We start from the raw sequence: 15,838 nt of genomic DNA, 5'->3' as shown, positions 1-15,838 counted from the left end.
TTGATTAATTGAAAAAACCACCCACCAACCCCAACCACCCTCCCCGCCACCCGTTCCCGCCGGCCTTGTTGCAAGAATCCCCTGCCCCACAGCGCCGACTGCCTAGATTGACTCCCCCAGCACCGACGCTAGAGCTGTCAAAAGCTGACCCGACCCGAAATACCGACCGAACCCGATTATTAACCGACCTGCCTGAACCCAAAAAAATGGTGACTCGAACCCGATCTGACCCGACCTGAAACCAACCCTAAGCCCGAGTTAACCCGAGTATTTGAGACCCGAACCCGAACATGAACCGACTGGGAGATGACCCGACCCGAATATAACCTGTAAATTATTGACCTGAACCAAACCCGACCTGAACCGAAGTTGACCCAAACCTGTTTTAACCTGTCAAAACCCGAATTTAACCCGACCTATTCCTAACCCAACCCGAATTTAACCCGACCTGTTACTAACTTGAATCGAAATTCAACCCGATCTGTTACAAACCCAACCCGAAATTAACACGACCTGTTATTGACTCGACCCGAAATTAACTCGACTTATTATTTTAAACATCTTTATTATTGAAGATATTGACTGGCTAGATAAAGATTTACACTATATACATTGTAATCTACTTGTAATAAAGTCATAAACTCATAACTTTGTAAGGCTAAAACTACTCTAAGTTAATATTAAAAGGATTTTGTCTTTACTTAACCGAACCCGCAAATTATTGACTTGAACTGAACACGGACTTGAACCCAAGAATGACCTGACCTGGAAATGACCTAACCTGAATATAACCCGCAAATTATTGACTTGAACCGAACCCCACTTAAACTCGAGAATGACCCGACCTGATTATAACTCGCTAATTATTGACTTGAACCGAACTCGACTCGAACCCAAGAATGACCCTAACCCTTTTTAGCCTGTGAAAACCCGAATTAAACCCGACCTAATATTCACCCGACCCGAATGTAACCCGATCTGTTATTACACCGACCTAAACCCGACCCAAACTCGATAAGATGTATGACCCGACGCAACCCGACTCAAGCATGAACCAACCCGAACCCGACCCGCATAGGTTACGACATCAACGCGAATTGACCCGACCCACACTTACCTGACCCGTTTACCCGAATTGACAACTCTAGCCGATGCCCCCCTCCCCCTAATCACTAACCTCCCTTCACTGTCACGAAAACCTATTAAAACCAACCACCCCAACCCTCAAAAGCCCTTTCTCCGCCCCGATCCCGGCTCTCCTCCCCTTCCCCCGTTCTGATTCCGACAGTTATCCCCTTTCCCCGTCCCGATTCTGGCCTCTCTCCCCTTTCCCTGGCTTAAGTTTGATCGGCCTCCCTCATATTCCCCCGCCACGAGTTCCACCTCCGTCACTCTCCCTTGCCTTGATTTCAGCCGCCCAAACCACCCACAATAGCGACGACGGGTCCGATCTGATGGTTGTTCCACTTCAGCGATTAACCGTGGCTGGTTGGGGTTGCAATGTCGGTTGCCCCAATAAGTATTATGGGGCCGGGGCTAGTTGCTTTTTTTAATTCAATTTTTTTTTTTAAATTTAAAATTTTAAACAAATTGTATGGTAACATGTGTACTTTAACCCAAATTTTTTTTATAATACCATTTTAGCAGGTAACCGATCACTTGGGACCATTAATTTAGGAGCAGATTGGGTATAAAGGTGGAATTCTAAAAATAATCCAAAGGTGGGAATATTTTTAGCTAATGCCCCAAAGGTGGGATTATTTCTGGTAATTTTTCCTATCTAATTTCAACATTAATCTAACAAGTTGAGAGAAGTGATAATAAGAACAAAGTGGATTGAACATGTAACAACAAATAAGCAAGATTAGAGAAGAAATTAACAATGAAAAGAAATTAAAAACAGAAAATAAAGAGAGATAGAGGAAAGAGCGAGAAAACTAAGTGAAGCTTCAAAGTTGGGAAATTACCCAAAACAACAAGAGATGAATAGGAAAGAGAGAGATAGCAATGAAAAGGGTTTTAGATTCTGTCAATTTTCTGAAAAGGGTATGAATCTGAAGATTTGCTTAATTCAGATTAAGATGGTGAAAGGTCAAAGAAGACGAGTGAAAATGGAGGAAAAGTAAATGAAGGAAGAGAGATGTAGTTGAGGAGGGGAGTTAAACCATAGGATTGGACCCTACAAACGGTTCAATTGGATGAAAATTGTTTACGGGTAATGTTAGACAAACATTTGCAATCTTACGGGTCGTTCTAAACAAAATTTTTAAAAAACGGGTAGTTGTTCACAAAATATGATACATATTTAGGGTACTTCTACACAAAATTTCCTCAAAGTTGAGAAAATGTTGAAAGTAAGAACACAAATTTCAATTAAACTATTACAATGATTGAGTTTTGAGAGAATCTAAGCTAATTAATGAGAGTTCTGAAAAACTAAGGGCCTAAGAAGTCTAAAGGGATGAAGAATATCGTAAAAATGAAGCCAACGAAGGTATTCATACTCCTAATAAAAAGGACGAAGAAAACAAAGAAAACAACCCTGAATCAGATTTGCACGGACGTGCTTAATAGTAATAGTAATAATAATTAATACTCCGTAATAATAATTTTTCAAAATATTGTGTTAGCAAACATATTATAAAAAAATTATTTATGTATGTAGTGGCTTATAGAACATCCAATATTCGAAGCAAATCCAATGTACATTTCAGGAGACTCGTACTCAGGCGTTACTGTTTCACTTGTCGTCCACGAGATTTTACAAGGTAATTACGTACTAATTAGAATTGTACTTGTCTTATACTCTTTTGTCATTTTATAAAATTATTAATTACGGTATGTCTGTATATGTTTAATTCATGAATTAATATAGTCATTCACTAAAATTTAGTCTTTTTTTTTTTTTTTTTTTTTTTTTTTTTTTTTTTGCATAATAAATAAGATATGTGATATAGCTTAAGGAACAAATATGTAGAAACTAAAATCAAGATGATTCTATAAAGATATCAACACTATCTTTTTGAAAAACAGATACACATTAAAGAATAAGATTCTAGTTATTCTAGTTACAATAAAATCATCCAAAATTTGAAATGGGACAAACAAAACAATACAGAGGGAGTAGTTTTATTTTAAATCCAGGAATACTTACTTTTTTTAGCAACATTATACGTAGTACTTGCCCCAAACATTTATCTAAATTAAGTCTTTCTTTGTGTATTTATAGGGAACAATAAGGGATTATTGCCGAAATTTAATCTAAAGGTAAGAATCTAGAATTGGTTAATGGTCATGAAGATTCTAGACTTATATGATAAATTTATTAAAGAACATGTGTATAGAAGATTTCACACATTTCTTCCACTTCCATACATCACCTATAAATCTATAGTGTTCGACATTATTTGGGAGCATGTATCCACCTACATATCCTTCAATACTCTGATTAGGGGTGTAAATGAGCCGAGCCAAGTACTACCTTGTTCATGTTCAATTTCATTTAACTTAGGCGAGTCCGAGCACGATCCCGAGTTTTTAAGCAAGCTTAAAAATTTGTTTAAGCTTGGCTCATTTAGTACACTATGTTCGCGAACGGTTCGTGAACGGCTCGTTTATTAAGTGAGTTGATAAACTAGCGTTTCATGAATGAGTATAGTAATAAACGAGCTTTGTATTTTTGACATATGAAAATCTCAAAATTAGCATAATAATTAAATCCTAATTATAAACCTCTGAATTAATCTTAATTATAAAAAAATATAAGAATTAAATTAACAATTGTGAATAAATCAATAATTTATGAATATAAATGAATGAGTAGTTCGCAAACATAAATAAACGAGTTGTTCATGAACTTATCTGAACGAGCATATCTATGTTTATGTTCATGTTCAAGCTCATTTATTAAAGGAAAAATTGCTGGGAATAATCCCACCTTTGGGGTGTCTGCGAAAAATAACCCCACCTTTGGGATATTTTTAAATATAATCCCACCTTTGTACCCAATCTGCTCATAATGGTCCCAACCGGTCATATAACCTGTTATAACAAGTTACTACACACGTGTTGGCCAGTGATTGGTCAAAAAAATAAAAAAAAATAATTTAAAAAGTTTTAATTGTTGTAAGAAAAAAAATTAATTGATTAACTAAAAACACCACCCACCAACCCCAACCACCCTCCCCGACGCCTGTTCCGGCCGTCCTTGCTGCCGGACTACCCTTCCCCACAGCGCCGACTTCCCAGACCGCCTCCCCTAGCGACGACACCTCCCTCCCCCGACCCCGAACCACCAACCTCCCTTCCACCATCTCTAAAACCCTCGGAAACCAACCATCCCGCAACCTTCGAAAACCCTTTCTCCGTTCCCCCGTTTTGATTCCGACAGCTCTCCCTTTCCCTGTTCCGATTCCGCCTCTCTCCCCTTTCCCGATTTGATGGGTGCTCCGATCTGTGTTGCGGCCTCCCTCCTCTTTCCCCGATCGCCGAATTGCAGCAACACCAAATCGGAGCTTGCGTTGTCTTAGTTTGGACTGCGTAGGAGGACTAGCGGCAACTTGGTGGTCTGGCTCGGCGACACATCTCGGCTGGTGGACTGGGCTCGGCGACGAGTCTGGTCTGGGCTGATGTTGGCGGTGGGGAGGTGGCTGGGGATGGTGGTGGTTGTTTTAACATAATTAATTAAAATAAATAATAAATAATTAAAATTAAAATTAAAACTTATTTTTTGACCAATCACGTTGTGACACGTGTAAATTAACATAATTAAAAAAAAATTACCTACTCAACCGGTTCTAGGTCAATTATGACCATTAGGAGCAGATTGGGTATAAAGGTGGGATTATTTTTCGTAGACGCTCTAAAGGTGGGATTATTCCCGGCAATTTTTCCTTTATTAAACGAGCTTCAAAATTTGTTCAAACTCGGCTCATGTATCAAATAAATGAACATGAATGAGCTTCAATCGAGCTCGAACCCGAGTAATTTATTGATCCACTTGGTTCATTTACACCCCTAACTCCGATGTATATTATAGACTCTATGAGTGTCTTTACTTACATATTATGATCGGATCGGAGTTTCTACATACACACAATCTTCCTAATCCACTATTTCTTTTTGTACTACTTCATTGTGAGTTCCAATAGTAAGAGTTTTCCTGTACTACTCACCTTTTCAAGGTCTTGTACTCACCTATTTTCTTATAGTGCATTATGTTGGGTGCTCGTCGTATTGAGTGTTATTTTTCTAGTACTCCATCTGTCCCATAATACATGACACAATCAACATTGTACACATGCCAATGTATTAGTTTGACTTTATTTTTATATAACTAAATATGAATGAAAATAAGTTTAAAAATTATATTATGATTCTTTTTATTAATACCTATCTAACAACATATTTTTTGATAAAATATATTTTTATTATGTTAGTAAAAAATTATGGTCAAAGTAATGCATGAATAGTGAAAAAAAGTCCAACGTCTCATGTATTTGGGACGGAGGGAGTACTTGTCTTTATATTTCTCCTAATTATTTTCTCAATCTCTACCTCTTTAATTTTGTTTCACTCTACGCACTCACCAACCGAAAAATGTTAGTATCATGAAAATATGTGAATCCAACAAAATGTCACTTAACTATATTTTTCCTTACATATTAATAAATAACTAAAGATGCTCAAACCAATGTTTTGGAGTATTTTTTACATTCTAAAAGTCTCAAAGGTCGCTTGTGGTTTTGGAATGTGTCTCAATGATGCCCTAATAGTTATCTCTATTTTATGAATTTCTCTAAATAGATACTCAATATATCATTCATTCTAATACTTCCTCCGGGGATTTTTTTTTTTAATTTTTTTTTTTAATTTACTTAACCTAGTTTGATTTGACTATTCACACGCTCACCTTTGATCGTCTCTTGTGATGCATAAGAAAAAACATTTATAGTCATGTATGCTTACCAATAATGTATGATCTATATATGACAATTAGATCATACATTATTGGTAAGTGTGATAAATGAAATTTGTCAACTATAAAGAACAATGGAAGAGGTATAATTTTGGTGCTTAAATCATTTAATTAGGTTAAACTACTTGTTATAATGTGCGAGAAATTAATTTAACCTCCTTTCCCTATTGTATTATATTAACAAGCATTAGGGAAAATAATTAGCTTTACACTCTAAAAATGTAGAAATTTATAAAATATATTACAAAATTATCAACAAAATTACAATGATAGGGCATCATTGGGATACTTGGATTTTTGTTAATTTTATTGTAGACAGTCAATCTGAGACTCTGATAGTAACTTTAACAATTTTTATGGTAACTTTAACCTATTTAAGAATAACATTAATTTTGATTTGTAATGAGTTTGATTGCACTTTAATGTGTATTTTCTATTATGTACAAGTATAGTTTATAATGGCTACTCGTAATATAATAAAGCTAATATATTATGAGTGTTTTTAAGGGTAAAATTTATGTTTTAAAAGTAGTAATTTTGTATTATATAAAAGTAACTTTAATTAGTTTTAAGATAACTTTAAGCTTTAACTAGTCTTACAATAAGTTAATAAAAGTCTGTCTTATTCAACAACTTGTAAATAAAAAGGCACAAAAATCTTTATTAATACCCATTATCTTCAACTTTATAAGATAAAAGCACAAAAATCTTTATTAACACCCCTGGCCTATGATAAAAATGTTTATCATATGACATTTTGGTAAACAAATTAACTAATTTATTTAGTCATCATCAACTATGGTGCCATCTATCTATATCTATATCTATACTTCTATACTTAGTTAGTATTTAAAAACACAAACCATCATGCCCATCATGCCACATGTACCCTTTATTTTTCACCAATGCAATGCCACATGTGATCTCATTTAACATTTTATTTAATTAAACCCCTTTTCTCATATTAAAAAAAAAAAAAATAAAAAAAATAAAAATAAATAAATAGCTTTAATTCAATACATGTATTAATGTTGTTTGGTTCCCTTTCCCTCAACTTAATATCAATTTTCACTTCTTTGTCTCCTTTATAAATTATTCATTTTTCAATAAAAACATATATAAAATAAAAATTAATATTGTATACATATAAATAACCCGTGCATTGCACAAGACAGAAGGCTAGTTTTAATAAAAAAAAGCCTTTACTTTATTTACAAAAACGTGTGTAACAAACAAAAACCGTTTACTTCCTCCATGGTTAAATAAATGAAACATTTTCTTTTTCCGACTATGTTTAAATAGATAAAACCTTTCCTTGTTTAGTAAGTTATCTCTATTTTTTAATAATATTCTACTAACTAATGATCCCCACAAAACCTTTTACTTTCTTCTTTCTCCTCAAACTTATACTAACTCATTACCCTTTTAGCCAAGCCACGAGATAATGCCAAGTGCCGCGCCATAGGTGACAATTAATTATTAACTAGTGTAGCACCCGTGCGATGCACGGTTTATAAGTCTTAGTACAATACTCATTAATTTCACAGAATTTTAATATAAAATAATTTAATGAGTAATAATGAATTTACTTACAAATATGTTTTAACAATATATTTTTAACCCTCAAAGATATATAGAGGACTACTTGAAATCAACTTTTTTTTTTTTTTTTAATTCTTAAATTGTATGTAAGGATTTGTAAAATACAATTAATATCTACATTAAGTCATATTTTATTCCCTCATTTTTACTTGAGGAAGCCCAGGTTTATCAATTTGATAAACATGAGATTTTTATCAAATGGCTTTTTTGGTAAACAAAATGCCTTGATTTTCGCACTGTACAATAAAAAATATTTTCCAACCCACTTAGACAACTGACAATGACGAACAAAAATTGACGGACTTAGAGAGTTTTCTCCATTGAAGCAAGGAGGTGCAGCAGAAATTAGTACAATACCTCTAAGCTCAATCAATCTTGAGCTTCAATGGAGGAATAAGTTAGCTTCAATGGACAACCACCATTTCTCCACCAGATTTCGGAGGCTTTGCCACCAAATTAAACTAAAACCCTAAGAGAAATGGAGAAATCAAGGGCATGGTTAACACTAAAGGGTTGGGTTTTACCGTCCTCCTTCATTAAAGCTACTTGTGAGCTTCAATCCTTCCATTGATGCTCCTCCGAGTGACGACTCAGATGGCTCGTCGCCGTCGGTGGATGGGCCAACGAAGAGAGATGATAAAGCTAGGTGGGTTTCTGGTTTCTCATTATTAACGTCGAAGAGAAGTTAACGCCATTAGTTAGATCGTCTAAATTAAATTACACATATACCCCTCAATGCATACATATTGTACCATTTTACCCCTTGATAAACTTCCTTTAATTTGTTTATCACATTGATAAACTTGAATTTTCTCTTTCTACTAAGTCACTGGCTACCTCATTTTCAAAATGATTATCTCCGTCCTTTAACTCAATAAATGTTTGGAAAAGTTTTATCATTATAATAACAATATGATCATTGTATTTGTACTTTGTAGATCACAAATAATGTCGTATCTTTTTTCTCCTCTATGGCCTCTAAAAACACTTGAAATTTAACATAAACTGTTATAAATTAGATTTTTGATCTCATCACTTTCTACCTTTTTATTATATGACGATGAATCCACCTCATCACCACACACCTATCACACCTTTCCCATGCAAAAATATACCAATCTATAAATCTGCAAAGCCACTAATTTAAAGCTTAGTATACCTTTTAAAAAAAAATAAATAATCTCGTAATATGACCTCGGAATGATGTTTAGGCTTTCCCATAGTTATGTTTGATTAATTGTCTCTTTTTTTTTTTTTTTAGTTATGTAATCATTTGATATTTTTGTTGCATATATATAATAGTAAAAAAAAAAAAAAATTAATATACAAGTATCTAAGAGATATCACCCGTACATGATGACATATACAAAATCCATAATACGTTATATGCGGCAGGTCACATTATGTAGCCGCTTATAAAAAACGGAGTAACCCCTATGACACTAATAGATTAGAGTAACCCCTATTATACAAACAAAGTAACTTCTTAGCTCTTGTTCACTTCACCTGAAATTATTTTTACAAAATTGAAACTATTTTGTTGAACTTAAATTATTTTTATTGTTCAAACAGAGTAACTTCTTAGCTCTTGTTCACTTCACCTGAAATTAATTTTACTAAATTAAAATTATATTTGCTAAGCTTTTTTTAATAAATTTTCCTATTATATTTCTTGTTTAAAGTTTTTGATTTTTATTGAACTGAAATTAATTTTACTACACTGAACTTGTTTTTATTTCACTGAAATTATTTTTACTAAATATTATATCTTTAAGGTGAAGTGAACAGAGCCTTATTATACTTATTGCGTAACCCTTAAATAACATAGTAACCCCTACAACACTGACAAAGTAACAACTATAACACTTAGGGTCCGTTCTGTTCACCTTATTTTCACTTATTTTACAGGTCTTATAAGTTCTAATAAGTTCTGGTAAGTTCAGTTTAGGAAAAATAAGTTAAGATAAGTTCAATTTAGGAATAATAAGTTCTGATAAGGGCTACCTAAGTTTAAATTACAACTAAAATAAGTTTTAATAAGTTCAGATAAGTTCAAATAAGTTAAGTTAAGTTCAAATAAGTTGAGATAAGTTCAGATAAGTGAAAATAAACTGAATAGAACACACCCTTAGTTCTATATTATCCACTTGATTTTCACTAATTGAACTTATCTTAATCTATCCGAACATATCTAAACTTACCTGAACTTATCTAAACTTATTAAACCTGAAATAAGTGAAAATAAGGTGAACAGAACAGACCCTAAATAAGCCGTATAACACTAATCGTGTAACCCCTATAACATTAATTAAATAACTCAATGGTGGCAGGCTACACATATAATATTATCCCAAATCCCTATTATTATTCCATGAACTAACTAACAATACCCACCCCACATCTTAAATATGTTTTTATTTGATTATAGGTGAAGCATAAATTTAAAAAAAAAAAAAAAAAAAAATGGAATAGTGAGGAGTGATTTCATTAATTTATAATAGGCCTTTAGCACTTATAATTATCCCTTAAAAGCTCTAAATTCTCAATACAAGAATTAAACACCCCTAAACTAATGGCATTATCACTTCTAAACTACTCTTGAATAATTTTAGATGTCTTTGCATCGTTCTTGACGGAGCTCCATTGATGTATAGTCGCAAAATATAATTTAAAAAACATAATTTAACAAAATTTGACAACTATTACCAAACATATTTGAATCAATCAAAATCAATTCGTAATACCAAATAATCAATCAAAATTCATAATTTTGTGATTGAGTTTTAATCAGCAGTATATCATTTCGTTTTATATAAAGTATTCAGATAATAGTTTTTAGTCAATTATTTATTTGATTGATTTTTTAAGTGTAATATCCTGTTTTTTATGTTACATATATTTATCAAATAATCGTATCACCTTCTATAAAGGAGTATCTAATCGTATCACCTTCTATAAAGGAGAATCTTCATAAAATGGTCAAGAAGGCTTATAAAATTTTCTAGACCATACCACCTGCATATATGACATCATGAAAATTTTGCATCATATATTTAGTACTACCAGTAAATGACGAAGGTAAAACAAATTGTAATCCCGTAGATGATGGATAAATATCTCCTCTCAAAACTGCATCAGCAATATTCTTATAAAATTCTGACTTTAATTATTTTTATGTGTTCAAATGTAGTTAAATCTATCATCCTCAATCATAATGTAGACATCAACTAAGAATAGCTCAAATAGTAATTTTCTTGATAACAATAATATTGCAGCTTCATTAAGTCTTTCTTGTATTCGGAATGCAAAAAATTCTCTCATACTAAATCAATGCCTTTTTGTGGAAGAACTACTTCCATTATTAATATCCCTTAACAGCATATCAACCCTATAACCATCGATCCTCACCATATAGAAATATCCATCATCACCATCCTCAAAAAATATAATAAGTTATCATCCTTTCTTTTACTAAATCGTAATACAAAGTTGACTAATATATGTAGAATAGAAGTTTTTATTGGCTATAAAAATTGTTACATAATATGCAATATCATAAATATTTTCCTAATTTATAAAACTGTCCAGATTCTTCATATAATGATCAAGAAATACTTTGTATTATTTTTTTTTTACAATTATTCATAATTTGTAATTGACCATTATTGTTATAGAAAAATAGAGGAGCCGCTAACTATAAAAAGATGTTTATACATATGTTTTATATAGAGTGACAAAATGTAGAATAAAAACATCTTATATGATCAATTTTACCGTCAATTTTATTTTTATTTTATTTTTTTTAATGATATATAATCAAACATACAATAATTGTGACATATATAAGTGATTATGTATACATCGTAGTAAAGATATAAAATGCCAAAAATATTAGAATTTTCTATGTATAATTTTTAAGGAAAACACAATCATATTTTTACAAAGATGATTTATATTGTTTAAGATTATGCTAGATCGAACTAATTCATTTACTTAACGATGGTTAACTAATTAAGAAATAACACACACTATACATATATAGTCATAAGTTCAAATATAGATAATAGTAGTTTCGATCTAGTAATGGATGGAGACCTAAAAATAATCATGCAATGTACTAGAAAATTGAGTGGGTCTATATGTAAGAATCATGCCAAAAAAAAAAAAAAAAAAAAAAAAAAAAATCTACGTATATAACTGGTGAATATAAATGCATGATACATAATTTTTCAATGATCACATAGTTTGTGTTATGGTAAAGTGTAGGGTGATTTCCAAAGAAATGCTTGAAAAAGTTATAAATTCCAAGAATATGTCACTTTTTGCTAATATTTTCTATATACTGTCCACATCATTAACTATTTTTTTTTTCTTTTTTTCTTTAACTATTTTACAACAAAACCGACCGCTAATTGAATTAGCGGTTTCATTTATTTTGTTTCGTGTACATGAATTTCAAGTAAACCGCTAATTCAAGGCTTGTTTGGCATCATTTTTTATTTTCAGTTAAAACAGGAAACAAGAAAAAGGTGTTTCCACTTTTTTGTTGTTAGTTTTCAAAATTATCATTTTCTTAATAAGTTTGACTAATTTTTTATTCATTATAGGACATATATTATATGATTTTGAAAACAAAAAACCAAAAAACAGAAAACCACAGTGATTCCAAACGAATCCTAATTAGCGGTTTTACTTTTAAAAAAAAATATAAATCAATTTTTATGGTGACATGGACGGTAGGTAGGGAATATTTACAAAAACTAACATAATATTGGAATTTATAACTTTTCTAACAATATTGATGGAAATCACTCTAAAGTGTAGGACGTTAATTATTAGCATTTGTATATTTGTCAAAAAAAAAAAAAAAAAAAAAAAAAAGGGATTGTTTACCAAACCATTGTAAGTTATGTGCTTATGTTTGCTTATCAGACCAATGACTAATTTTGATTGTACCTAATAACAGTATAATAAAGTCTATATTCGAGAATATATCTTAACATTAAGTACTTTTGTCTCCTTGTTGGCTTATAGAGACTATATTCATGACAAATCTAATTAGTAGGGTATAGTAATGCAAAATCTAAGATCCATGACATAACTTTAAAAATGAGTCATAATAGTATTTAATTTGAGTAAATAAAACTCAGTATATTAGGAACTAATAAGCTAGTTTCTTAATATAAATAGAGTGTAATCTTAGAATAATACATATAAGAATACATATCTTCTTAAAAGATATTATATTTATTTGAGAAAGATTTTATACATGTTTATTTACAATTGAGAAAGATTATATTGTATTCTATAAATAAAATTTATGAATAGAATTTTTAAAAGATACACATCGTAACAAAGTGTCATTTTGGGAGAAGATTATGTAGTACTCCATAAAATTAATATGCGATAATATATATGAAAAGATTATATATTGACAAATATACCTCGTAATAATTTTTAATCAAAAATAAACTAAACTAAAATAGGGACACGTGTCAGCCATGGAACTAGTGTACCCTGTTTTAGTATAGTATATAGATATAGATAGATAGATATGACATGTAGGATTTATTTAAATATTTTTTATATTTTTTGTGGAATATAATAAAAAAGTTGGATAGATTAATTAGGATAAAAAAGTTATTTTAGAGTTTTATTTTCAATGAAATTTGAATAAATTTATTTGGATAAATTTAGTTGGAGAAAAGAGTTATTTATAGAGTTTTGTTTTCAATAATACTTTTGGTTTAAAATTTTATTTTCAAGAAAATACCAATATTTCTATACAAATGACGGATCCAAAGACATACTAATGGAAAAAAATAAAAAATCAAAAGACCTGTGATTTTATAATCATTCTCTTAAGTCTTAACATGCAACTAACCTTTTCCTATAAATTTAGAGAAAATGAAAAGAGATCACTGCTTTAGATGATCGTTCATTTTTTGTTGTACATTATTAATACCCACAAACGGACAAGTATGATTTTGTCAAGTGATTATTAATCCACGAGTTGAATGAATTCGATAAACAACACAAGCATCGCACGGGATACAAAACTAGTCTATATACTATACTAAAACAGGGTACACTAGCTCCATGGCTGCCACGTGTCCCTGTTTTAGGTTTTTTATTTTATTTTTTTCTTTTTTTAAAATTCCTAAATAAATCATTTGAATTGGGATACATTATTAGGATTTTGGAAACATTTTTTTTTTTTTTTTGAAACAAAGCCCCAAAGACTTACTCATTCATCATTAATAGGGAGATCAAGATCCAAAAACGGAACAATACAATCAGGAAAATTCGACAACCAGACTCTACTACCCAATACCCACGGAAAGCAATGAGCTAACTCATGCGCAACCTTATTACCCTCCCTACTAACATACTTCCAAGACACAGATTCAAAACCTTGAATTACATGATAAATATCATCAAATATTAAATGAAGACTACTATCCCCTCTCTCTTGTGCTTCAATTGCGTTCAACACCCCCAAGCAATCACCTTCGACGATGATTCTTCGTACTCCAAAATCAGCAGCCGCTTGCACACCCCATAGAATGGCCTTCGCTTAAGCTATCTTCGGCTCCCACCTATCTTCCACCATCCAAACAGCAGCAAGCACAGCAGCACCATCAGCCCCTCGCATCACAGCCCCTGCAGAAGAACCCACCCCCTCAAAAACACCCCCATCCACATTTAGCTTCAGCACGCCAGTAGGAGGTGGCTTCCAGCGTTTGCGAGCTGATTTACCCTTCGATACAGCACATAAATCCTCCTTTGCTAGCTCCCCGATAAGTTTCTTCAAATGCTCCATCGAGTGCTTGGGGTCACACTTCTCTCCTTCAAAAATCCATCGGTTCCTAGCGTTCCAAATAGCCCAGCAGGTCATAATAAAAAGAACAAGCTCTGAACTTGACAAGCGCTCCATACCAACTAACACCATGTCCGAGAAGTCTCTGAACTCCCCTCTCAAAATTTCAAGCAGCTCACACTCCTCCCAAATTAATTTGGCTATGACACAATCCCACAAACAATGCAGCTCCGTTTCCTCAGCAACTCCACACACACTACAGCTAGCATCCCTCTCTTGTATTCTCTTACTCAACCCCTTAGAGGTGGGTAAAATTCCTCTACAAGCTCTCCAAAAGAAAATTTTAACTCTTGGAAGTATATTCGAATGCCATACCTTATTCCAGATCTTAGTAGCTAGTGAAGAAGAAGCCACATTTTCACTATCCCAATCCCCAAAAATCGCCCTATACGCTGACCGTACAGAGTATTTTCCATCCTTCTCTAAATCCCAGCAGAGCTTGTCTTCGGGAAGGCGAAAACTAAGAGGAATGCTTAACACTCTTTCCCTTTCAAATGGCAAAAAATTAGCATTCACCCTTTCAACATTCCAGGACGCCGTAGGCAAGTGAATGAGATCACATACCCTCAAATCACCCCTATCATGAATAACAGGAGATAGTACCTTTCTAGTTTGCATCCCGGGAATCCAAGGACAATGCCACACCGGAATATTGAGCCCATCCCCCACCCTCCACCTCATCCCCCTTTGAATGACCCATTTCACACCCCAAAGACCCCTCCATGTGTAACTCGGGTTACTCCCAATTTCAGAGCTCAAATAATCCCCATTAGCAAAGTATCTCGCCTTCAACACTCTTGCAATCAAGCTGTCCGGTTCTTGTATAATCCTCCACGCCTGCTTTCCTAGAAGAGCCGCATTAAAATATTTGAAATCTCTAAACCCAAGCCCCCTGCTGCTTTCGGCTCACAAAGCTTCCTCCATGACAACCAATGGATCTTTCTCTCACCCTTTTTCTGGCCCCACCAAAAATTCGACACCATCGAACGCAACTCATCACAAAAGGAAGAGGGAAATTTGAACACACTCATCGCATAGGTTGGGATAGATTGGGCCACGGCCTTAATCAACACCTCCCGACCCGCCTTTGATAGCATTCCCCCTTTCCACCCTTGAAGTCTCTTCCACAATTTCTCACGAACCCCCTTTGTAATCACTCTCTTTGATCTACCTACCACCGTAGGGAGACCAAGATACTTATCATGAATATCCACCAACTTCACTCCCATCAAGTTGGCGAGCTCCCTCCTCTTCTCATCCGAAACACCCTTACTAAAAGACACCGTCGTCTTATCAAGATTCACCTTTTGCCCCGAAGCCAATTCATAAGTATGAAGAATATTACAAATTGTCTCCACCTCCTCTACATTCGCACCTGA

General features: G+C 33.1%; 1 protein-coding gene across 1 annotated transcript in view; it reads left to right on the top strand.

Annotated features, from left to right (window-relative positions):
* LOC145580065 (serine carboxypeptidase-like 18) overlaps window positions 1-15,838 on the top strand; it is a 93,149-nt gene that overhangs the window by 16,614 nt on the left and 60,697 nt on the right. The window contains exons 5-6 of the mRNA XM_081637390.1: window positions 2,666-2,768; window positions 3,230-3,267. Of these exons, the coding sequence (XP_081493516.1) occupies window positions 2,666-2,768; window positions 3,230-3,267 (141 nt within the window). The remainder of the gene's footprint in view (window positions 1-2,665; window positions 2,769-3,229; window positions 3,268-15,838) is intronic.

This window comes from Chenopodium album, chromosome 14 (assembly GCF_948465745.1).
Source record: "Chenopodium album chromosome 14, dcCheAlbu1.1, whole genome shotgun sequence".
Classification (NCBI taxonomy): Eukaryota; Viridiplantae; Streptophyta; class Magnoliopsida; order Caryophyllales; family Amaranthaceae; genus Chenopodium; species Chenopodium album.
Note: the sequence above shows the minus strand (reverse complement) of the source record. Positions and strands in the feature narration are given on the sequence as shown.